General features: G+C 40.3%; 1 protein-coding gene across 2 annotated transcripts in view; it reads right to left on the reverse strand.

Moving 5' to 3' along the window:
- The window catches only part of arhgap35a (Rho GTPase activating protein 35a), a 138,557-nt gene that overhangs the window by 65,626 nt on the left and 46,047 nt on the right, over nucleotides 1-26,884 (reverse strand). The window contains exon 3 of one of the 2 annotated variants that reach the window (XM_048522458.2): nucleotides 22,047-25,815. In XM_048522458.2, the coding sequence (XP_048378415.1) occupies nucleotides 22,047-25,757 (3,711 nt within the window). In that variant the 5' untranslated portion in view covers nucleotides 25,758-25,815. Of the gene's footprint in view, nucleotides 1-22,046; nucleotides 25,942-26,884 lie in introns of both variants that reach the window. The other variant, XM_048522457.2, reaches the window with a different exon arrangement.

Below are 26,884 nucleotides of genomic sequence, written 5' to 3' on the forward strand. Positions count from 1 at the left end.
CACAACTGGCAGGATTGATGAGTGCAGTCCCATAGGGATTTGTGCTGGAGCCTCAATCTTTTATGACTCGGATGAGGGAAGCAAAGGCATGATAGCTAAATTTCCATAGGACAGCAAGACGGACAGGCTAGTATGTTCTAACAATGACAAAATAAAAAAGAGAGATTTGCGGACAGGTAGACAGGTCAACTATGTTGGGAAGAATGAAATCGGAGATGAATGCAGAGCGGGTAAGCTTTTCACTTTGGAAGGGCAGATGAATTTAGGTGTTCTAGTTCACGAGACCCAAAACATCAATAAGCAGGTATGGCACAAGCATGAAGGCTAATGACTTATTACAAGATTAAATTACCAGAGAAGTTAGGATGCCATGCTTCAGACTATATCTCCAAAACTGCGTGTAGCTTCGGTCTCATTATTGAACGTAAATGTCTGAGACAGTTTAAGGAAGATTTACTACTGACAGCTGGAATGACTGTGTAATCTTATAAAGATAGTTTGTACAGACTGGACATGTTTCCACTGCAGTTCAGAAAAATGACGGAGGATTTAATTGAAGTGTACAAGATCCTAAAAGGGTGAAAATGGTACGATGACCCCAGTTGATGTTACTACTGGACAAGTCATACCCTTGTCTGAAAAAATGGTTTGACAGGTCATATTTTGTTCTGATTTCATTTGTGTGTTGGTCTCTCACTGAAACAAAGCACGCCATGTTGCAGATTTTGTTCCCAATAAAGCAGAAGTGTATTAACCACAATAAAAGATGATAAAATAGAATCAACCGAAATATTTACTTGTAACACAAACTGAAAGACTTAAGTATAATCCCAAAATGCCTAGACAGAGTTAAAGGTATCTGTGACTTTAGCTCCTAGACTGGAAATGCTGGTATGTCCAGGAAGAAGCTACCAGACACAGGAGTTCAATGTCAGTTTCAAGTAACCTTTTCAGGGGTCTGTCCTAACACTTCTGGTTACAGACTAACTCCTTATTCTAAAGTAATCCAGTTTCCCTGTATTCGCCCCTTCTCAGGAGTACTGCTTTATACAACAATTGCCATCGAAAGGCTTCATAGAACTTTCCAAAACAATGTAAGAAGTCTTTCCCTTTAAGCTGTGTGCACTCCCTCTAAGGACTTTAAAAAAAATCCAAGTCGAGAAGTTTCTAACAGACCTTGAAACATAATGGTTTACCTTGCTAAGTTGTAAACTATGCCAGGGTTAACAAAAAGCCATTTGTGCTGCCAGTGTAGCTCTCTCAAACTGTTGCAAAAGAAATCACCATGATTACAGAAATATTTACAAGTTAATTACAAATTTGACACAGAAAAGCCAAACTTAAAATTAACTATATGAAACCAAAAATCAGACAGTTTAATGTAATAACAGAAAAGTATGCTTCCTCTTGTGGGTAGGTTCAGAGCTTTGAAAGTGGGGGTGTATTTCAGGGTTGAGATGAAGTGATTTTTTTTTTCCTCTATGGTTTGTGCCTCAGAAGGTGATGGAATGGGTCACTGAATATTAAGGCATAGGTAGATAGATATTTTCTTATTAGGCAAGGCAATCAAAAAGGTTAGATTCAATTAAAAGGACAGTAGATAAGTATGTGGAATTCTAAATACAAACTGATCAGCCACGAGCTTGTGATATGATGGTGTAGGAATAAGAGGCCTAATGGCCTATTTCTACCTTGAGTTCATGCTTTTACTTAGATGAAATAGTTGGGATAAAATAAGTATAGGCTGTACATTGCATGTGGAAGGATTAAGATCCACAAGCAAAAGGTTTCTCATTCTATGCTTAAGATTATTTTTCTTAAGTCACATGGACAAATACTAATGGAAAGGGAGGCAATGCCAATACAGACAAGAGTTGGACAAAATTAAAATTTCAAACAGTTTCACGATCTACACATCTTAAAAGAGCTGAAAACATTAACTAAAACTCTAATACAAATTAATTATCTCTGCACAATTGCATTAGTGGTATGATCATAGCTCAAATAGCTATTGAATTAAACCACAACGTTCCAAGGGAACAATCAAGTTACAACTGTGCGCATAGAATTATATTCATCTCCCTTGCATAATCATGAATAAGAACTCTTACAGTCAATTTGTAATGATGTCACTATTTACTAGAAGAATACTTAATAACCTTGACTGAAGTGGACATAAATGAATTTTAAATCTGAAATAAACATCACCACCATAATGGAATACTGCCACTCAACGTTTGAAATGTGCAAAGTGATCTCTTGTTAACGTGTTTAGATAAGCTCATTGAGATTGTAGACTTGCACACCAAGACAGGTGTTTGGTTGCAGATGTTTTGTCACTCTGCTGGGTCAGATCATCATTTCGCCTCCGGTGAAGTGCTGGTGTTCTGTCCCGCTTGTTATTTATAAGCCTCAGTTTGCTGGTTGGTTGGCCTTGCCTCTGGTTCTGGTTTTCAGTGGTTTGTATATTGGGTCCAGTTCAATGTGTTTGTTGATGGAGCTCCAGTTGGAATGCCAGGCCTCCAGAAATTCCCTCGCAAGTCTCTGTTTGGCTTCTGTTATTATGGACGGGTTATCCCAGTCGAATTCACATCCTTTTTTGTGCGTGTATTGAGAACATTGAGAATTAGCCGTGTCTCTTGGTGGCTAGTTGGTGTTCGTGTATCCTTATTGTCAGTTTTCTTCCAGTTTGGCCTATGTAATTTTTTTTCATAGTTCTTTCATGGTATTATGTATATTAATGTCAGTTTTATTGGTTATGGGTATGGGATCCTTTAGGTTAAATCAGTAGCTGTCGGAGCATGGTTATTGGTTTGTGGGCTACCCTGATACCTAGGGGTCTGAGTGGTCTTGTGGTCATCTCTACTATGTCTCTGATTACGGTAGGGTGACGAGTGTGTCTGACCGTGTTGTTTTCTCGTTGTGGTCTGTCACAGAGGTAATGTCAGGTTATGCTTTTTGGCTATCCATTCCTTTTAAAAACTCTATATAACTGTTCTTGTTTTGCTTTGCCGAACTCTAGATTACTGCAGTGTGCTGTGGCCCATTTAAATAATGTCCTGTTGCATGCAGCTCCAGTAATGGATGTTGGAATGGTTGGAGTAATTAAGTATCTGGTCCACATATGTGGTCTTTTCTGTATATGCTAGTCTGGAGATCCCCATTGTTCTTATGTTCTACCACTGTGTCTGGAAAGGTTAGTTGGTTATTGTTCTCTTCTTCTTTTGTGAATTTTATTCTGGTGAGGATGTTGTTTACGTGTCGGTGGGTTTCTTCTAGTTTTGTGCATTTGATAATCACGAAGCTGTCATCTACATAGCGGACCCAGAGTTTGGTTTGTATAGTGTGGAGTGCTTCTGTTCTAACCTTTGCATTACTGCTTCTGTAATCAGTCCTGATGGTGGGGATCCACTGGTGTGCCATTTATTTGTTTGAACATACAATCGAAGACAAAGTAGGTTGAGGGCCACAGATCCAGCAGTTTCACGGTACTGTCCTTTTTGATGTTGTTAGCATCAGGGGTGGCTGCCTTCCTGATTCGTCTAGCGGTGTGGCGATGATCTCTTTGGCTAGGTCGATGTTTATGGACGTAAATAGTGCTGTTACGTTGAAGGAGGTCATTATCTCGTCTTCATCGATTTTGATGTCCTTGGTGATTTTGAGGAATTCTTGGGAGGAACGGATGGAGTGGGTAGTGTTATCAACTAAGTATATTAGTTTCTGTTGTAGTCCTTTGGCTAGTCTATATGTTGGCATGGTAGTGACACAATGAGTCTGACGGGGACCCTGGCTTGCGTACCTTGTGGAGTCCACAGAAGTGGGGTGTGTTGGACCCCTCTGGCTTCATTTTTTGGTAGTCTGACTTGCTGATATCTCCCGAATTGTGTAATTTCTTCAGGGTTGTTTTGATCTGGTTCTCAGGAGACATCCACAACCCAAGCTATAAATCTTCTCAACAAATAGAAACTCACTATGAAGCCCCACCTCACTCAAATATACCAGTGTTCTAGAAATTTAAAATACAGTAACATTTAAAAGTTTTCATTTCTCAGAATTTGTACTCACTATCAATATCCACTCTCACCTTGGGCAAAGTAAAAATTGAATATTTCCTAGTCTCCAATAACAAATAACCTGGGCTACTTATGAAATTCCATTCATACGAATTTAAAAAGAGGGAAAGCAGAACAGATATCAGTGGGAGCAGTAGACACAATTATCTGCCTACCAATTGACCTGCAACCAAATAAAGATAAATATAAAATTCAAGTCTGCATTCCATTAAAGCAGACAATGCCATGAAATTTACTGAACCTTTTACTTCCGAACTTCTTGAATGTTACTCAGTTCAAAAACACCTTTCCAAATTATTTGAGATCATACATGTAAAGATTTACTTCCAACGGCGAAATTTCTAGTTGCCATCCACCTTTCAAAAGCCCAAGTAAGGTAAATAAGATCACTTTCCTCTAAAGTTAGCTTTTTAGTTTGCGGTGCCAAGTCACTCATTTCAGGACCGAGTTTTATTCCAAATAGTAGAATGGTCATGTAAGCAGCCTTTAATTTCTAAAACTCAATTATGACAATATTCAATAAAAATAAAGTGTTCTGTAATTGCTGAAGGTGTAAATGATTTTCAGCACACTGCAATTTCATCAAGGTACTAAATACACATCACAAAAGAAAGTACAACCCTTATTCATTGGCATTTAATCATTCTATGTACGGTATACAGAGGTAGTCAGTTTGCTTGGTATACCAGACAGATCAGCAACAGGACCAATAACAGCACACTGAAGAGTTTGATTATTCAAAGCAGATCACAAAATATCACATGGAATCCCTCAAAGGTCTCAAAGCCTGTACACCACTGTGACATTGATCAGAGTATTTGTCCAATAGCATAAATTCACAGTTGTTAAAAATAATTTTATTAAAATGAGATCTAAAATTATTGACACCTACTGGATAGGCAAGCAGAAGATAGCATTAGAAATGGAATCTACATGAGAAAGACAAAAAGAATGAATGTGGGGGAAAATGAGCTTCGGTTATCTTTTGGGGAAAAAAAAGATGAAACAGGCTATATCTTGTACGTGAGAAGTTGGGCAACATTTCTTTGGCACAGGAAGGTTTGGGCCTGAAAAAAACCTAAACATATTTCATTTCTTCCACTACACTTTATTATTATATACACTATTCCTCTAAAGGCAAAAGCTAACCCAAATTATTGACAGCTTAACTTTAACAAAGTATTCTCCAGAAGGAAGATTGGATTCTAACTACTTGAATGAATGCTGACAACGGAAAGAAGCAGGAGTCAAAAGTTACACTGGGTCTTTGAAATTGTCTACCCTACAGGGTTATGAATGTTCAGCCGTTGAGTAGCCAAGATCAATTAATTTCAACATTGAAAGAAATTTAGAGGTAGGGGGATAGGATAGGGAAGTGATGAGGTTAATCATCAGACACAATGTATTAAGTGGTACAGCTAGTTCAAGGGGGCATATTGGCCACTCCGACTCCTATTCTTTTTATCATAGTCATTGCATATGAAAGCAATAATTATGCAGCCAAAATGAAGATAACTGTCCCACAAGTATGTACAAAGCATAACATGCTAGCATATTGGAAAACTGAAGACATGTCACTGGATGAAAGGGGCTTCTCCCTCATGCCCCCACCCCCCACCAACCTCCTGACAGCACAATTCATTGTTTGTACGTTCTTTACTTGAGTCATAATTTTTGGGGGAAGGTGTCCACAGATGTTGTGCGATCTCCACTAGGTTAAGAAGGGTAGTCATTTTTCACATGAATCCTTTTTTTTTAAAAAACTAAGAAAAAACTTGATAAAATTACAAAACTTTGACTTGAAATTTACAAGATTTGCAATAATATTTAAATTGCCTACATATAGAACGTTCTTCTCAATACATTTGTCATTTCCTTAATATTTACAAAATGCATTCTATATCAGGCATATAGCCCAAGGACAAACATTTCAAATCACAAAAAAAAGATACTTTTTTCTCTCCACTCAACACGTTCCATTTTAAAATGGCTCAATATATTTTCAATACTCTTGATTTACACTATACTTTCTTTCGGAGGTGAACAGCCAGTAGGGTTCTACACTTTCCAACCCCTTAGCACATGTCAGCTGAAAGGCAGAAAAGACAACAATCTTGCCCAACTGCCCTAAGCTTTAGTGTGTCTCAAGGCTCTCACTTCAAGACCTCGGAAAGTGCCAGTCTGTGCATTTAATCCCAACTGTGAAAAGGTGCAAACACCCAAGGCCCGCCCCAACATTCACCCACATGTAGCCTTTGGCATGTCACTCAATATTCCTGCTACTACTCTGGGTAGCCAGAGAAAACATATTTTGAATTTAAACTATTATTGCAAACAGGGAGGAAGACAAGTTCCTACAAAAAGCTGACAAAAAAAAATTCATAACTCACTCCACTGCACAAATATCAATTTCTATCCCGGATGTCCAATCTGAAGTTATTTTGATATAGTTGCAGAAAAGTTAAAGTACTATCAGAAATGCAATAAAAGTAATGGAATTCAACTTTGTATCCTGATTGTTAATTATACTTATTTTTAGGATGCATTTGGTTTTCTACTCCTGGGCCCACAATCTGTCCCACAAATATCTGAATTATCAATGGGTGTAATGTGTAACAACGACAGATATTATGACTGATGACTAAAAAGTCCAGAACCAGGGATCACAATCGAAGGATGCAAGATAGGCCATTTAGGACCAAGATAAGGAGAACCGTCTTCGCCCAGAGAGTGATGAGCCTCTGGAGTTCTCTGTGACATAAAGTAGTTGATGTCAAAACAGTGAATGTTTTCAAGAGGGAGAAACAGTTCTTGGGGCAAAAGGATCAAAGGTTGTGGGGAGAAATTGGGAAATGGGTACAGAGTTGGATAATCATAGAGTAATACAGCAAGGAAATAGACCCTTCAGTCCAACCAGTCCATTCCAACCTAATCCCAAACGAAACTAGTCTCAGCCACGACTGTAACGAACTATGGAGCAGGCTTGAAGGGCCGAAAGGCCTCCTTGTGCTCCCAGTTTTTCCACATTTCTATGTTTTTTATAATTGTAACGGAAGGGAGTGAAGATCATGCAGTAGATTTCAAATTGCATCTTTTCCACAAGATCTAAAGAGAAGTCCTGATTAGCAATGTATAGCACTCCTGTGATCTCATCTTTTAATGAAATGGTCTCTAATTTTTCTACTACTGCTTTAAAAGCATTCACTAATGGTGAGGTGGAGTTTCTCAAGCACTAGTCATCTTCCAATACTGGCTACAAGTGGCCACTTGCTCCACATTGTTCAGGGGTTAACATACTCAAGTTCGATACTTCACCACCCAAAGCAAGAGCTGACCAATTCTTCTATTTACACTGAATCCTTAGATAAGTCAGTGAACCAAGACCAACAACAACAACAATCTGCTAATGCCAGAATCAACATAGGCCAAGATTTAAAGTTGGGAAATTGCAAGTAAAAACACCTCTGCCAGAAGTGGGCTCCTAATCTGCAGAAAGTTATTGTTATTTAAATTATACATTGAGCATACAGTAATGTGTACCAGTCCAAAGATGTAAAAAAAAGGTGAATAATAATTAGGGTACTCAGTGAGAATGGCATACAATAAAGATGTTGAAAACTAGCATTTCAGTATTAAAGCTTGCAAAATCAAAACAAGACAAAGGAAATTTTTTTTTCCAAATTTGCCTGATTTTTTTAAAAGTCAAATTAAAACAGCTTTTCTGCAATTAGGGAGTGATGACATCAGGGAGAATGGAGGGGAATTAGTTTAGTTAGAATAAACGAAACTGCCTCAATAACTATTATTGATTTGGTTCAGCTGCATTTAGGAATCCTTCCTAGTCAGTTCATCACCCTTGATTAGCACTTCAACCACCTCATCGCCACAGGGGATTCCTATATTGATGACTTTAAAAACATTCACAGAAAACCATTCATGAGTGTCTGGCAACACACTGGCCATAGAGATGTGTCATAACATGCTCAAACAAGTTAATAAAAACTGTTCACATCAATCAGCAGAAACAGGCCAAAAAAGCTAAACCACTGTAGTCTGAAGCAATTTGCTTTTTTATAAGAGTAACAATAGTCAGATGTGTTCACTTCTTTTAGAGAGGCGTATGTGGGCAATAGTCCGGACCATAGACAGAGGGAACAACAGCTTGAGAATCCTCAGCAATTGCCATCATGTTTGAGAGTGGACAAAGCTCCACATGATAAAATCTGAAAGTACCTAGCTAATCCCAACAACAGAGTGCAATACTGATCTCAATACGGTTTTCCTATTCTCTACACACATGTTGCATAGGGTCTACATTGATTGCACACTTAAGACATTATATTGTGCCAAGACGCACCTCTCTAAAACACACAAATTTATTACACAAAAGTGGACCTTCTATGGTTTAGCATTAGCAGTGCAGAAAGCAACAAATCGTCTTAAAAGCTCAAAAAAAGTTACCAAATGCCATATCATACAATTACCTTCCTTGCTTTGCATCTGTAATTCAGTTTCCTTTTAAGGCTGAAAAACGCAATTGTTCTATCTTTCTAGATCAGCTAGAGAGCGATTATTTTGAAACATTTAAAATGGCAAAACATATAGAAACACATCATTGAGAGACTTCACTTACAATAAGCATATAAAGTCTTACTCCATGCAACATAACAGTAATACAGACTTATGGTAACTGAATTGGGAGTTTAAGAAAATTTGGAGGGAGTGCCAGGCACAAACTAGGAGTATAAACAATTGCGTATTATGTATTTAATCTTACCCAAGAAGCATACAAACAAACAAACAATCTCGGTTGAAGGACTGATAAAGAAATGGCTGTGCCATCTTTCCAATCACTGACTAAACTGTCCCAAAGAAATTCAGGGCTTTTTTGAAGAACAGGAGTTCTCTCCTCTAGTACTGAACTGCAATTATTCCAGAATAAACATCACTTATATCAGTAGACTTGTCTCATTGTTGATCATAGGAACTTGCGCAAAGTAACTGCCACATTTTCTACATTACATCAGTGCCTATACTTCAAAAAATACTTCACTTGCTGTGAAGTACATTGCAAAGTCATAATGTGACTTTTTGTCTCTTAAAATCAGAGTTGGTGTCATTGAAAATATGTGAAAGGTATTGGCAGGAATGAAACAATTGCTGGCTAAAAATAAATTTGGAGACGTGATGACTGAAACTAGCACTCCAAACCAAGTAGCCTGAAAACAGATGAGAACAGCAATGAAGGGCAGGCTTTAAAAGAAAATATGGAATGAACGGAAGAAATGCAATATCAGTACAGGATAGACATAGCACAATATTGAATGAGAAGCAGAATGAGGTCATTTAGAATTAACCAATAAATTTACATAATTTACACCAGTTATGGCTGCATGGGTGATGTGTGGCTACTGCAGCATACAGGAGCTGCTGGACACCAAGGTGATCCAGAGCAAGCGCATCTGTACTAAGTGTTTATTTCCTAGAGAACTTCAGGCCCAAATTTGAGGAGCTGCAGTCCAAGCTGCAGACACTACTATATCAGGGAAGGGAAAGTTATGAGGACAATTTGCTCCATGAAGTGGTCACATCCTTCACCTTGCATAATTCATACTTGGTCTGTGATTAGACACAGAAGGGTGTAATCACAGGTGAGACACACATGGGAACTTATGGCACTTTAGCAGCATTAACCCCTGCATTTGTTTAGCTATGCGATTCTTGCAAGATGTGAGGACAGGAGTGAGGACTGCAGGAAGGATAACAAAATTGACTACAGCACAATGGTACAGGGAGCCATTAAAGTAGAAGGAGGAAATGTTGTATAGGGGTTCCCAATTTATGAACACTGGAACTTATGAATGGGATCCCATGATACCATCCATTTTAAGAATTTAACATGCAAGAGTTCGCTTGTACTTATACTGGATATTTAATACCATTGTTTATTTTGTTTCAACTTATATGCAAATCAGTGCCAGGGTTAAGGACATCTTACGGTTAGAGAGGAACTCAGGAGTGGAAAGGAGGGATCCAGTTATTGTTGCCCTTGTTGATACCAACATTTACAGGGCTAGAACGGAGTTTCTGCCAAAAGATTCTGAACAGCTTGGAAACAAATTAAAATGCAGAACCTCCAAAATATAATCTGAGGATTACTAATTGAGCCACAGACAAACTTGTACAGTGCAAGTGATAGAAAGAGCTAAATGCGTGGTCCAAAGACAAGAACTAGGTTTCAGCGGTACCAGTACTGGAGTAGAAGGGAGCTGCTCCAGTGGGATAGACTTCACTAGAAATGTGCTGGGACCAGAATCCTGGCAATCAAATGACGAGACGGGATTTTAGCCTAAATAGGGGTTGGAGATTCTACAGAGTGCATGTAAAACATAAAAACATAGAAAATAAGTGCAGGAATAGGCTAATCAGCCCTTCGAGCCTGCAGTACCATTCACTGGACCATGGCTGATAATCCAAGTTCAGTATCCCTTTCCTATTTTGTCTCCATACTCCTTGATGCCTTTAGCAACAAGGGCCATGCCCAGCTCCCTCTTGAATATTATCTAACGAACTGGCCCCAACAGTTTTCTGTGGGAAAGAATTCTACAGGTGCACAACTGAGTGAAAAAAATTCTTCCTTATCTCAGTCCTGAATGGCTTAGACTATGATCCCTAGTTCTGGACTGCTGCTAAAAAGTATGGGTATTGCAGGGCAGTAATTTAGGTAACGATACCCAAAAAGGGGTAGGAAGAGACAGAGTGCAGAAACATCAAAAACTAGCAGCAAATAAGGTGAAAGGAGGATTAAATAGCAAAGTAGTAAAATTAATCATTCATTATTAAAATGCACACAGCCTTTGGAACAAACTAAATGAATTAGTGACACAAATGTCACATGGCTGAGAGAGACACGGCTGCAAGGAAACCAAAGCTGGGATCTGAATATTCAGAGGTATGTGACTTTTCAAAAGGACAGGCATGAAGGAAAGGTTGGTGGGATACTGTTGTTATTACAAAATGGAACAGATATAATAGAAAGAAATGTACAGCTGGATGAACACAGCAGCCAAGCAGCAGAGGAGCAGGAAGGCTGACGTTTGGGCCCGAAACATCAGCCTTCCTGCTCAGCCTGCCATGTTCATCCAGCTTGACACCTTGGTATCTCAAATTTTCCAGCATCTGCAGTTCCTACTATCTCTAATAGAAAGAAGTAATGGATTGGAGAATGCAGAATTCAATAAGTGGAGTTAAGAAATAAAAGATGACACAGATGGGATTGCAGGACCGAATAATCAGGAAATAATGAAGGCATATCAAAAAGATAGTAAGTCAATCATTAAATGTTAATGTAGATTGGAAAAACAAAATTGCAAGAGGTAGTGACAAAGAAGAATTCATGAAGTTTATTTGGGATATTCTCCCAGAAAGGTACATAGTCTGGTCCGTGGTTGGATTGCCAATTTGATTTGATAATGTACAATATGACAGGTTTATTGAATGATCTCACAGAAGAAGACCTCCTCAGAAACAGTGTCAAGAACACGAAAGAATGAATTACAAAGGAATGAATATAAATTTGGCTGCAGTGGACTGGGAAAGGTACTTAGCAGCGAAGACCATTGACTAACATTGGCAGGTACTTAAAACAAAGTAGCCCATGACTCACAACAAAGAAATATCCCTGAGGAAGGAGGTGCAAGGTATAAGCCAAATATGGTTAAATTCAAATTGGTAAAATATGCAATTGCATGCTGTATACCACAAAAATTTGTGGTTAAGACAACGGATTCGGAAAGTTTTAAAAACTAAAGGTTGACCAACAAAAATACACAGAGGGAGAAAACGGAATTTAGAGATAAACTAAAATAATATTATAAAAGGATAGCAAGAGTTTCTTTAAATATATCAAAAAAAAATGCATCTGTGAACATAAGTCGAGATAACAAGGTGTGGAGTTGGATGAACACAGCAAGCTAAGCAGCATCTTAGGAGTAGGAAAGCTGACGTTTCGGGGCTAGACCATTCTTCAGAAATGGGGGAGGGGAAGAGGGTTCTGAAATAAAGTAGGGAGAGAGGGGGAGGCGTATTGAAGATGGATAGAGGAGAAGATAGGTGGAGAGGAGACAGACAAGTCAAAGAGGCAAGGATGGAGCCAGTAAAGGTGAGTGTAGGTGGGGAGGAGAGAAGTTAGTCCAGGGAGAGCGGACAGGTCAAGGGGCCGGGATGAGACTAGTAGGTAGGAAATGGGTGTGCAGCTTGAGGTGGGAAGAGGGGATCGGTGAGAGGAGGAACAGGTTAGGGAAGTGGGGATGTGCTGGGCTGGTTTTGGGATGCATCTGGGGGAGGGGAGATTTTGAAGCTTGTGAAATCAAAATTGATAGCATTGGGCTGCAGGGTTCCCAAGCATAATATGAGCTGCTGTTCCTGCAACCTTTGGGTGGCATCATTGTGGCACTGCAGGAGGCCCAGGATGACATGTCATCTGAGGAAAGGGAGGGGGAGTTGAAATGGTTCACGACTGGGAGGTGCAGTTGTTTATTGCGAACCGAGAAGAGGTGTTCTGCAAAGCGGTCCCCAAGCCTCCGCTTGGTTTCCCCAATGTAGAGGAGGCCACAATGGAAACAGCGGATGCAGTATACCATATTAGCAGATGTGCAGGTGAACATCTGCTTGATGTGGAAAGTCTTCTCGGGGCCTGGGGTTGGGGTGAGGGAGGTGGTGTGGGGGCAGGTGTAGCACTTCCTGCAGTTGCAGGGAGAAGTGCTGGGGGTGGTGGAGTTGGAGCGGACAAGGGAGTCACAGAGAGCGGTCTCTCCGGAAAGCAGTCAAGGGTGGGGAGGGAAAAATGACTTTGGTGGTGGGGTCGGATTGCAGATGGCGGAAATGTTGGAGAATGATGCGTTGGATCCAGAGGTTGTTGGGGTGCTGTGTGAGGACGAGGGGGTTTCTTTTTTGGTTGTTATTGTGGGGGGGAGGGGGGGTGGAGAAACAGATGTGAGGGATGAGTTGCAGGAAATGCAGGAGACACGATCGAGGGCGTTCTCAACCACTGCAGGGCGGGGGGGGAGTTGCGGTCCTTGAAGAACGAGGACATCCGAGATCTACGGGAGTGGAATGCCTCATCCTGGGAGCAGATGTGGCGGAGGCTAAGGAATTGGGAATAGGGGATGGCATTTTTCCAGGAAGGAAGGTGGGAAGTGTAGTATTCTCGGTAGCTGTGGGAGTCGGTGGACTTGAATTGGATTTCGGTGTCAAGTGGTTGCCTGAGATGGAAACAGAGGGGTCCGGGAAGGTGAGGTGTTAGAGATAGTCCAGGTGAACTTAAGGTTGGGGTGGAAGGTGTTGGTGAAGTGGATGAACTGTTCGAGCTCCTCGTGGGAGCACGAGGTGGCGCCGATAGAGTCATCAAGGTAACGGTGGAGATGGTGGTGTTTAGGGCCACTGTAGGTATGGAAGAGGGATTGTTCCACATAACCTACAAAGAAGCAGGCATAGCTTGAGCCCACGTGGGTGCCCATGGCCACCCTCTTTGTCTGTCGCAAGTGGGAGGAATTAAAAGAGAAGTTGAGGTGTTGTGGTATACTGCATCCGCTGTAACTGTTGTGGCCTCCTCTACATCGAGGAAACCAAGCGGAGGCTTGGAGACCGCTTTGCAGAACACCTATGCTCGGCTAAGCAGACGAGGGTGTCAGTGGAGGGGGACTGGTCAGGACTGCGGGACATGAAGAAATGGAGTGCCTTTCGGCCATTTGCATGGGGAATGCAGGTGTATAGGGACTGGACATCCATAGTAAAAAGGAGATGTTGGGGACGGGGAATTGGAAGTTGTAGAGAAGTTGGAGGGTGTGGTGTTATCACGGACATAGGGGGAGAAAATGGAGTCCAGACAGGTGGAGATGAGTTCGGTAGGGCAGAAGCAGGCGGAGACAATGGGTTGACCATGCCAGGCAGGTTTGTGGATTTTGGGAAGGGGATAGAAGTGGCCGGTGCGGGGTTGGGGAACGATGAGGTTGGAGGTCACCTGAGGTGATGAGGTTGTGGATGGTTTGGGAGATGACGGTTGGTGGTCAGGGGTGAGGTCATGATCCAGCGGATGGTAGGTGGTGGTGGTGGTGTCGGAGAGTTGGCATCTGGCCTTAGCGACGTAGGGGTCAGTGCGCCAGACTACAACTGTGCCTCCCTTGAACACAAGCCCCTTAGAGAATGGGGCTGGGAAATAAATGGGGAACAGGGAAATTGCAGGAGGAGTTGGATATATATTTTACAGTCATGATAGAAGATACGAAGAACACTCCAAATAAGGTAAAAAATAATTAATGAGCAAAGGGGAAGGGAGGAAATAAATATAACTATTACTAAAGAGAGGACGAGGGAAACTAACAGAGGGGGTGGGAGAAGGATTTTCAGGGTACAACCTGCATCTCCTACTGAAATGCCACAGGGATCAGGTGCTGGTGCTACAATTATTTACAATACACATACGACTTAGATGAGAGAAAAAAAAGAGACTTATCACCCTACTGAAGTTTGCAGGTAACACTAAAATGGGTGGTAAGACGAGTGGCGAGGATACCACAAAGACCTGCAGAGGGAGATAAACAGGATACATGACTGGGGGATAAAAAATCTCACTTGGAATGTTATTCGGGAAAATGTTAAGTTATGCACTTTGGCAGAAAGAATAGACCCAAATAACAGTCACAAAATGCTATCACACAAGTCTAGCAAGTAACAGGAAAGGCAAATGGACTATTGGTCTTTACTTCAAAAAGGAATGGAAAAAACTAAACTAAGTGTTTGTCAGACAACACCTAGGATATGGTGAACAATTTTAGATTCCTTATCTAAGGAATGATATACTGGAATTGGGGCACGTCAATAAAGGTTGATCCAGATTATGGAGGGATTTTCTTACAAGGAGAAGTTACTTGGGTTGGGCCTGTAATCGTTGGCCTTTAGAATAAGAGGAGACTTTACTGGATGTTAAAAAAAAATTTGAAGAGGGCTTAAGAGGGTAGATGATGGGTTTATTTCCCCTTGTGGTAGAATCGTGGACCAGAGGGCATAATGTATTGCCCACTTAAGGCAGAGACAAAGAGAAATTTCTTCTCAGAGGGTAGTCAATCTTTGGCATTCTTTACCATATCGAGGGCCGTCAAGTAAATTTACGGCCGATGTACATATTTTTCATTAGTATGGTAATCAATTGCTCTGGGAGAAAACAGAGGAAAGTGAAGTTGAGGACCATCAAATTAGCCATGATCTCATTCAATGTGGAGCAGGCACGATGAACTAAATCGTTTACTTCTGCTGTTACATCTTATCGCCAGCAATTCACTAAGATCACGGCTCATCTGTTTGTAGACCACACTCCCACCTATCATTGGTAATATCTCATTACCTTTCTTAACAACAATCTATTCCTACCATTAAAATATTCAATGACCATGCTTCCACCACCTTCTAAGGCAGAACGTTTCAAAGTTGCACAGGAATCAGAGAAAACAGTGCCACCCATCTGTCCTAAAAAGGGTAAACCAACAAAAAGAAATATTGTTTCCACAGCCACCTTGTCAAGACCATTCAGGACCTTATACGCTTCAATCAAGTCACCTCTCTGTCTCCTATACGGTGATGAAAATGACTTTTTGGGGGGAAGGGGGTTGTGTGGTGGTTGGGGAAGCATTTGATCAATCTAACATTGCTGTGGTAAGGAATCACAGGACTTATATATTTTGAAATTCCCATGACTAGTATCATTTGTGAGCGTTGAAACTTCCTTGCAGGTCTTGAGTGTATCAGAAATGTAGTTCAAGTTATTTACCACTTCCATTTCTCAATATTCAGGCCCATATCTGATGCTTCCAATTTGAACAGAATATTACTAGTACTTGATTTCACAATTTTAGAACAAGACCCAAAGTTGAATGCTAATAATTAGTGTCCATTGTGCCAGATTTTACAGTAGTGCACAACGTTGTCCAATTGACAGACATGCGAGAAAGCAATAGTACTTACACCATCTGGATCTGACTGGCTGGGCTACTGGACCAGTTGTGCCAAAGTATACCAGGCACTGCACAATAGTAAGCAATACAAAACAGAATCCTAAATGGAACATTTTATTATTCCCTGCAATGTGGAGCCTTGTAACTTGATAGCTATTGCATCATACACAGATTTAATCATTACCCACTAGAGCACTGGGACACAGTTGTTGACAACATTGGCCTTCAACCTCTGGGACCTAAGTTTAAAACAAGCCCAGACTAATTGAATCAAAGTCTCATCTTAACACAGCTGCAGTGTCCTAACTAGAATGATTTTCAGCTACTTCAATCCAATAGTCAGTCAATGGATGCGTGTCCGCCCAAAATTACTAGCTTTACACTATTTTAATGTTCAAACACGAGTATGTGCACAAATCAGTATTGATGGGATATGAACATGAAATTCATGTTTAGAATAAGCAAAACAGACCAAAAACTCGATGTTCTTCATTTAGCCTCTCTTACACTGGCACTAGGAGTGTTCAATTGCCATGGAAGATAAAAATAATTCACTTTTCAAATGTCTTTCACAAGAGGGCATAAAACAAAATTACATAAAAACAGATCTCACCATTTCATAGCACGTGCCCATTCTCTAACATTTAAAATTTTGAATAATGCACTGCTTATTTCTCTTGAAGTAACAAAGAACAAGTTTCAACTGATTAGAAAAAGAAAGTCCTAAGTGCCAACCAGATTTTTGTTTTACAATCCCCAGTGTGGAAACAGGCCATTTGGCCCAATGAGTCTTCACGAACCCTCCGAAGAGCAGCCCACCCAGACCTAACCCCGTAACCACACATTTCCCATGGCTAATACACCTAACACACACATCTTTGGACACTATGGGCAATTAAGCATGGCCAATCCACCTAACTTGCATATCTTTGGGACTGTGGAAGGAAACTGGAGCACTGGGCACAAGAGTTTGCACTGTCGTCTGAGGCTGCAACTGAACTGGGGTCCTTGATCCTGCGAGGCAGCAGTGCTAACTACTGAGCCACTGTGCTGTGCTTAGATTAGTCCTATTGTCTCAGCACTGGCATGAATTTATCCTTATTTTCAGCACTTGAGTATTGTTATTTCCTTTTTTTTAAAAAATAGCATTTGTGAAAACATTTTGTCTTGTAGTCATAGGGACATTTACAAAAAATATCAAAGCAAAATGGATCAACATTTTATACTGTATAAACAGTGCTGGTTGGTTGGCATGTGGACTTTAATTGGTACAGGCATCTTTTTAATCCAGTCATATTCAAGTTCTGTGTAGTCAAACAAATATTTTGGACATTTCTGATTCTACATCGAGATTCACAAAATAGACTCCTATCATGTGAAGTGTGTAGAGGTCCCAGATGCTGGCACTACTGGACAAGAGAGATCCAAAGTGTGGCTCAATTACATTTATTTTAAAGTGTATAAAGTGGTTAGTCACAGCCACACGCAAAACCAGATTTTTTTGAACAAAAGAAAACAATGAAACAAATTAAGTTTTAAACACAAGCTGACTAAGTTATAATTATCTCAAAGTATGCAGCAAACCAAAAAGTTACAGCCCGTTTCCCAACACCATCCACTGCAGCAACTCAACTCCAGATAAATTGTGTATTATCTCAACTCCAGGATTCAATTTAACTGACTCCCAGCAGTCTCCTTGCCACAGACTATGAAGATTATTCAATGAGTCCTTTCCAAATCTGCTGGTTTGAACTATTCAAAAATCCGAGAACCTAAACCTTCTCCATTCTGATAACCCGCAGATTTAAGTATATCCTGCTGGTTAGGACATTTCACAAATTAAACCCTTCTAAAAGGGGCTTAATGTCCTCAATCATTCTTTTAGGGAAGATACGCAACTACTTCTAAACTCAACGCTGGTGTGTCTTCTGAACTGATCACAAATCCAAAAAGTATAAACATCTTCCCATCAATACTACGGGGTTTACAGTCACCTGCTCTCTGGCACAACGTTGGAGTTAAACACTATTCTGGAAGGACAATCTTTTTTAAAAAAAGCCGCACACAAGTAACCAATTCTTGCCTCCCTCTCCAATGAGATCTAAATTCCAAAAATATTAAGATATAAATTATACACCTTTGTTACAAAGTTATATAGAGTAATTGTGAATTAGAAGGGAGAAAGCTAGAATTTGTTTGGAAAAAATGATAAAGGGAGAAGAATGCGAAATTCCTTTAAGAGGCAAAAATGCTTTCTTAAGCTTAAGAGATTTGTACAGAAGGAAAAAAAAGGCTGTATGTAGCTGAAGATGTACAGCCAGTTCTGAAATTGAAACATGTATCAATTGGCTGTGTGAATGGAAACTTCAGGCTTGTTTTCATGTTTTAGTAATGACCTGGAATCAATTAGTTTAAACCAAGTGCTTAGCGGTTGAAAGTCAATTGAATTTAAATTTGATAGTTTTGACAATCATGGACCAATGCTATTGCACGAAATTTGATATGTCAAATATATACAAGGAGAGAGTTTTTGAGCACAAGTGAGAGATGCCATCCGAGAAGTAAGAATCTACCTCTCAAGAAATCTCTAAGCACTAAGAAAGCACCATCTATGTATAAAAAGGTACCATTGCACTTTTAGCTAAGAGTCCTCACAGAAGACTTCACAGAGAAAACATCCCTGACAGCCAGATCAATGGAAGAAAGGCGTTTATGACTTGAGAACAGACGAATGATGTGTAGACTTTGAGATCCTAAAGTTTTAATTTATTTTCTTATCACTTGGGTTTATATAAATGGGACTTGTGTCTACTGGAACAGCATACCAGTAGAATTTAGTTCAGTTAGGAATAGTTAGTAGTTAAAGGGGTTTGTTAGTAATTGTTTATTTATTTAACCCTAACAGTGAACAAATTAATTGTTACTTTTTACTTGTAAAGCGAATATTAGGGATTTTCTTTCACTTAACCACTTTTTTTTAAAACAAAAGAGATTATAAAGGGGAGGCGAGCTTCTCTGGGTTTTTCGGGTTTAATTATTAGAAGGGATCCTCTACTTCCACCATAACAAAATTGGGGGTGTGTGTTTCGGTTTAATTATCAGAGTTTCAAACTCCTCCATGTAACATGTTTAATTTTTTAAAAATTGCTCGATATTTGTTTACTTAGCTTCTTACCTCAACCTCAACTTCGAGTCTCATCCAGAAACATGATAGCTGTTAACCCAGAAATCACCCTGTAGAAGATGACCCATGGGTACCATTAGATGAGTGTTTTAGGCTCAGACAGCAATAACCACCATAAGCACTACCTTGATTTTATAAATGCAGAATGATTAGTTAAGTCTATTTCTACAAGCAATCACCAAGGCATCATCTTCAGGGGAAAGAAGAAGGACAACAGAAGTTGCAGACAAGAGGAGAAAATCTCCTTATACTTTTGATCCTCTGTAGAATCTCAGTACCTCAGTACTTTGCCCAATCAATAAAGTAATCAATGACTGCATTCAAAGTACCTGCATGTCCTGCCTGTAACAAAGTAGAAAAGCTAGCTTGCCTTCCAGTATAAAATTTTCTCCCTCCAATGCCAGTGTCCACCATCATTAGTCATGTCCAGACAGTGGTACAATTGAGAAAACAAATTGTGTGAAAATCCCTACGCTGCAATCAGCAAGGAGTACGGTCACCAAAAATCACAGGAAATTTTTTTAGTAGAACATGGGGTGGTGGTTTAGAACCTATGAGTCATAACAATTAAAATCAATACTTTACAACTTAAATAATGCATTTAAAAACATTAGAAACTTGAGTTGCGTTCCCAAATTGGAGCTCATTTCCCTTTTATACAATTCCTGTACATGCAATCACAAATTGCAATCCACTACTAATGGAATCTAGTAACTGACTGCCATCTAAATTAAAGATAGCGCTCATTAAATCCAAGAAAACAGAAGTGTGAAGCTGGATGAACACAGCAGGCCAAGCAGCATCTCTCAGGAGCACAAAAGCTGACGTTTCGGGCCTAGACCCTTCATCAGAGAGGGAGAGGGGGATGGGGAGGGGGTTCTCTCTCTCCATCTATCTTCTTCTCTCTCCAGAAATCACTGAAGTCTCCTCTTCCCCCACTGCATCCCAAAACCAGCCAAGCTTGTCCCCGCCTCCCTAACCTGTTCTTCCTCTCACCTATCCCCTCCTCCCACCTCAAACCGCACATCCATTTCCTACCTACTAACCTCATCCCACCTCCTTGACCTGTCCGTCCTCCCTGGACTGACCTATCCCCTCCCTACTTCCCCACCTATACTCTGCTCTCCACCTATCTTCTTTTCTCTCCATCTTCGGTCTGCCTCCCTCTCTCTCCCTATTTATTCCAGAACCCTCACCCCATCCCCCTCTCTGATGAAGGGTCTAGGCCTGAAATGTCAGCTTTTGTGCTCCTGAGATGCTGCTTGGCCTGCTGTGTTCATCCAGCTTCACACTTGGTTATCTTGAATATTTTTTAAAAATTATTTAAATAGGTTCAAGTGCTAAAACTAGAAATTCACTCAATGATTTTATAAAACTACTCGCACACATGGGCTGAATTAAAACATTTTCTGAAGCAGTCCTTTTTACCTTCAAGGCAGACTATAATTCTATTTCTGAAGTATCTTTCCAAAATTGAATCTTAAAGCAGTCAGTAATCACAGGAGAGCTTTCAAATTTTCTTTCAACAACAGTAGTTGTTACTAAACACTTGAGATGCTGATGAGCACAACAAGTCTTCAATGGTACAGCACATAGATATAGCTGAGTAAGCTTGACTTGATTCTCAACACTGACTCCAAGTTAAGAAGTTAAGAGCTTCACCATCACATTAGCACTTGAACATAAAAATCTAACTGTGTAACAGAAGCATTAGATGTCAACCTAAAAGTTCTATCAGCCTATTCCCTCCAACCCAAAGTCTTAAAACTTTTTCAACCTCGCAGAGATTCTATTCTTTTGACACAAGGCTTTTGGGCATCCCTTACTCCTTTTCTTTGACCCATTCAAAGCAGTTTATTCAGCCATAATCAGTCCCCAAACCATTAAAATGACTCGTTTCAACCAAGCTGTTTGTTAGCCATTCCAATACTCTGTTATCTATGCCCGAGGCTCATCGTCAATGACTGTCCGATGGTCAGCTTTTCCTAAGAGTGGCACTAATCAGTGCAAATTGTCGAGTGACTGTATCTATTTGTTACAAGAGATACAGTGCTAAATCTAATAAACTTTATCCTTCCAGATCTCGTCTTGGTCGATGCTCAACTAATCACTATAAAATATCTCTGCCAACAGCAAGACTTTACGCCATCAGTATTTGAGCGAGTTGTACAGTGCAAAATATGCCTCTACATGTATATAGTTCATGTGCAAAGTTTTCTTTTTTGAAGTTCTTTGAAAACACAAAAGCAACAGTACACTTTGATGTTCCTTCATGCAAGTGGACAATGCTAGAAAGCCCATCCCTAATTCGCACAAGAGTGTGCTGGCGGTTTCCTTGATAGGGAGAGCTGTTGGGCCATTTGGAAGGGAAGTTAAGAGTCAACTACGTTGCTGATGAATCTGAAGGCAGATTTAGGCCAGACAAGGGAAAGGAGGCAGAATTCCTTCCCTAAAAGAGCACTAGTGAAGCGGATGGGATTTTTAGGGCAACTTGTTAGTTGGATGGTCATGATTACTAGTCCAGTGCGAACATTAAACTCCAGATTAATATAATTAAGCTAAATTCTCACAAATCAAAACTGGATTGAAACTACTGCTTCCAAATCATTGATCCAGGTGTGTGAAATAGTAGCCATATTAGATAACCACAACAATGCCATCCATGTGTGGCAGTTCTTAGAAAATACAATTAACTAATTATTAGAAGATGTCACATTTTATTTCTACCGTACAATTTAAAGTATGGACGGTGATGATTTGAGTACATGTCAGGACTCTTACCCTTGATGTTGGCCTTCTCAAGCTACGAAGGAGCTTCCCTCGCTTTGATTCATCTCCATCTGTCTCATACGTATTAGTTGTATTATCTCCCTTAGGAAGTGATGAATCAGCTTCGGCTTTTTTCTGCGATGACAAAGACCCATGTTCATCATCACTGCCAACACTGAAACTTGTTCGATAACTTGCAAACCTGCCTAATCTTTTGGATCGGTCTCTGTACAACAATGGTTTGCTCACAGAGGAAAGTTTTCTCTGGCGCTCCAAAGAACTGATATCCATCTCACTGTCTGACCCATTACCACTTCCATTCGATTGTAATTTTGCAGAAATGGAATTCCGAATTGTAATAATTTTGCCCTGGGTGCTGTCATGCGGTACTGAATAGATATTTTCTTCATCTCCTCTTGGTCTCACCAAAGTGTCAATCGGTTCTGCATAATCAGAGGTGTATGACCCATCGTCAGAAGGTGCCCAACTTACAGTTGAAGGCTTTCTCGGCATTTCTTTGCTGGCTGGTTCTTTTCCCTCAGAGGAATCCATTTTCTTCATCAGTTTGTCAAAATGTACCATTGGCTTTGGTTTTACAGGAGGAGGTACTTTGTTATTTAGCCTCTCAAAAGAGCTGAGAGCGCTAGATAGAGAATAGTTGTCATTCCCTTCAAGGTCCATTAAGAGCTTAGGTTGCTCTTTTGCCAATAGAGACCCAGACGTTTCATCTTGAGGTGCAACGTAGGGTGGTGGGCCTTCATTATCCTCATCATAGTCAAAGCAGTTCGAATTATTGAGTGGTGAGCCTGGCCTGGGAGAAAAACTAAACACTTCTTCTGGGTTGCTGCATGCTTCTGCTGCGTTGTCATACATGTGTGAAGCTTCAACAAAGATTTTCTTTTCAGTCGCATCTCTGAAAAATTTAGCAAAAATCTCAGCATTATGCTGGAATGGCTGTCCACTAGATATTGCGGTAAACCTACCACTGATTTCATGAGCAATTTCCTGGCCTTCCTCAAGCTGGTCCCGTGAGACATCACTCTCTGACACCTCAGTTCCTTCAGTGATAGCTACTAGTTGAATAGGTATGATGTCTTGCACATCTGATAGAAACGCACGGAGCATCGCTAAAGAAGCCTTGCGCCTAGCTAAATAAAACACAATGTATCCATGGACTAACTGGTTTTTCCTTATGTTGAAAGAGGAATGATAGGAAAGAATTGATACTTCAACACTTTTGCGTACTGCTCCAATTGTTAATTCAAGCATTACAGAATTGCTGTTCCCAGGTTGCAATGAGCTACAAAAATGAGGTTGAATGATGGAGAGAAGGACTTCGTCCACATTAAATAAATCACCACACATCAAACACATGACTACTCGAAGTTCTGCATCAGTTAAGTCTTTAATGCTGGGGGATGCACTAACTAGATTCAAATTGCGTTTCATCGTATCCAACAAGCCTTTCAAAGCCTGATTGATTTGCAATTCACTAAAGTTTCGCCCAGAACCAACACTGTGAGAAGTCACATCAACAAAAAGGCATTGCAATTTATTGGCAAGTTGTTGGCCATGGTTCCTCAAAGTTTGTAGCGTTTCTCCACCACTCTCCCTTTTGTTTGCTAGAACTAGAGTTAGAGGCAGCTGTGCTAAGTGATTGTCCCTTCGGTCTAACGTTGACTCTTTCAGTTTCTCTAAGCTCTCCTTTATGTAATACAGTGATTCTTTGGAGTTGTAGAGGCAAAGGCAACCATGAGGTTGAAAGGTCGATGTCTGAAAAGAATTAACCCGATGTTTCACATTTCCTTCTATTGGTCGTAACGTTAATTCATACATTTTACCCTCAAGCACATATTTATCATCAGTACACAGGACTCGAATCTCATTAGCCAGTTCATGTGCAAGGCCATCCTTGCCGAGAAGTACAAGATTGAGTTTGTCAGCACTAGAGTGCGAATGGGAGTTCACAAGACTTCGATCAGAAAATCGGTAAAATCGGGCAGCCAACAACTGTTCAACTTTACTGTCCATACATTTCTGGCTGTTCGGACAAGTCTCTTTTGTTGGATGGTATACAAAGTGAATGTGTTTCAAGACAAGGGCATCCCGTTCAGCTTGCAGCTTTTGAAGAGCCTTAAATCGTTGTTCTTCGCCCAAAACATCCTGAATGAGACCCATTTTCTCCTTGCTGGGCTTTGCATCCAATTCCAATTCATAAAACAACTCAGAATACTCTAAGAGCAATTCCTGAAACTGATCCTTGGCTTTATCAATGATCTCACGTTGATATCTACTGTAAATATCTTGATATTCAGGCTCCTGAAGCCACTGATAAAATTCTTCATTCATAACAAAACTTCGAGCCTCTTCCCATGGTTTTCCAGGGGTTATGAAAGGAGACGATCCCAGATTTTCCTTGAAAGCTTTCCTCATCTCAGCTCTCTTCCTTTCATTCTTCAGTTTCTCCAAATGCTTTCTGAATTGATCTTCTGCACATTTTCCAGCCAGCAAGTCAAATGGAATTCGGTCGTCATCTACTTTGTCAATGTGATCTGTTTTATCCCATGGTGTTTCATTAAGGACAACAAACCAGGTTGAGAAGTCCTGTTTGGTCTTCAATCTCTGTTGTGCTATGGACCAGTTCAAATTTTCAATCTCATTCAGATCTGGAAACAGGGCATCAAGAGCAAGCACAAGTCTATTAAGGTACCTGCTCTTTAAGTGTTCAATGTGCTTGTCCTTGAGCATCAGGACATGTTGGGCAAACAGCTTTTTGGCCTTCAAAGTTCCTTCTAGATCCACATACTCCTGGAATTCAGGTTTCATTTGCATTTTCCTAATGGCATTCATCCAACTTTCATTATGATGGGTGACACAGTGGCTAATGATAAATTCATACTTGTCTTTTCCATGAGCTATTAGCTGACTTTGTTGTTTCAAAGCTTCATAATATGGAGTTATTTTGGGCCTTGCCCTGCTTTTATCGATTAGCTGTGCTAAAGTACTAAAGGCCAATTCCACATTGACATTCGATCGAGCTGATGTCTCCACTACTTGGAGATTCTTTCTTGCCATGGCAAATGAATGTGCCTCACGAATATACCTTTCCACACCTTCGTCACATTTTGTCAGCACCACCACAATGGGCTTTTTTGTTTTTATTATTTGGTTATACAGGTTTGTGACAAACTTAAGTTGGTCCTCAAAATTCCTGTTCATACCCCGGCTGACATCTACACAAAGAAGGAAACCATCAATCAGTAGTTTACCTTCTGGCATCTGCTTCTGTTCAAAGTCTTGTTCCAGACCCAACTGGTCAGTGCAAATGTACATCAGCTTTTCAGCAGATGCCAATTTGGTGGCTGCAGCACGTTTAATGTAGGGCTGTAGGGCAGTGCTCCTATGCGGTTGAAAAGTCTGATCATCAATGAATTCTGTTTGTTCCACCACATGAATTCGACATTCAACTCCCTCCTCCACCGTTCTACCAACCTCACCCCAATATAAAAAATGGTCATTGTTAACAACACGGCCCCCAAAGTCACTGGTGCTGAGGACAGAAGTGTGATCAAGATGAAATTCGTCAGCTTTAGGGCGGACAAATCGATTGCAGAAACACGACTTCCCAACCCCACACTGGCCCTTCTCTTTCTCCGTTCCAGATAATCCCACGACACTGATGCTGTAGCTTGGGATCCGTACATCCTGTTTTTTTGCCATCATAATTATCCAATCATTCTGACAAGGTCAACAGCAGTACCACCATAGAACTTCTAGCAATCTGAAAAGGAGCAGAGTTATAAATTGACACTTTTTGCAAAACAAGCTTCTGATCCCATGGTTTTCTGGTCCTCAGTATAATTCTTCCTGCCCTAGGAAGCTAAAAAAACTTGGTCCCAGTAACTCCCTGTAAAAGAAAAACAAGAGAAGAAAATGTCAATATAAGCAAAATACTATAGATACTAGAAATCTGAAACCAAAAAAACAGAAGTGGAGAAACTAAGTCTGGCAGCATCTGTGAAGAGAGAAACAAAGTTCACATTTCAAATTATTTGTGACACCTTCAGGGCTGAAAAAAAATGGTTACAAGGAAGAGTAATTTGGACTTGAAACATTAAATGTTTCATTTGAAAAATTCTGCCAGGCTTGTTGAATTTCTCCAGCACTGTTGTTGAAGAAACAGGTATGCGGGATTGGAAATTAAAAACTGCATTGGTGACAAGATATATGCTTATTCATCTGAATTTCTTTTTGGGAATATTTTGTGTTTACAAACTTGCATTGCTCTCTAAGGTGAAGTACTCACACCTGTAGAGCTGTTATCAGTGATCTAAGTTACGCACGGTGATGAACTAATTCACAAGATTGAAGTGTAATGCTAACAGTGAATATTTCCAATAGGGTATTTGATCAATATTTCAAACAAGCAAAGACAATAACTATCATTTAATCTCAAAACAACTGCACGCAACAAAACTCAAGTCAAGCAAGATAATTGGTCTCCAGAAATTATAGCAATGATTTTATCTGTTCAGTGATGTTGCCATGCAATTAGGAGATATAGGCATGGAACCAACTGAAGCATGTCTCCCACTCACTTGTTATCACCAAAAGATCTCAAGAGTTAAACAGAATGGAAACAAATCTTCAGTTCAACCAGTCCACACCAACCATGCTCCCAAACTAAACTACTCCCACCTGCCTGTGCTTGGCTCATATTCCTCCATACCTTTCGTATTCAAGTACCTATCCAAATATCTTTTACATGCTGCAACTGTACACGCATCCACCACTTTCTCCAGCAGTTCATTCCACAAAACATTCTGTCACGGTGACCCTCATATCGTTAT

Source organism: Stegostoma tigrinum, chromosome 39 (genome assembly GCF_030684315.1).
Source record: "Stegostoma tigrinum isolate sSteTig4 chromosome 39, sSteTig4.hap1, whole genome shotgun sequence".
NCBI classification, from domain to species: domain Eukaryota; kingdom Metazoa; phylum Chordata; class Chondrichthyes; order Orectolobiformes; family Stegostomatidae; genus Stegostoma; species Stegostoma tigrinum.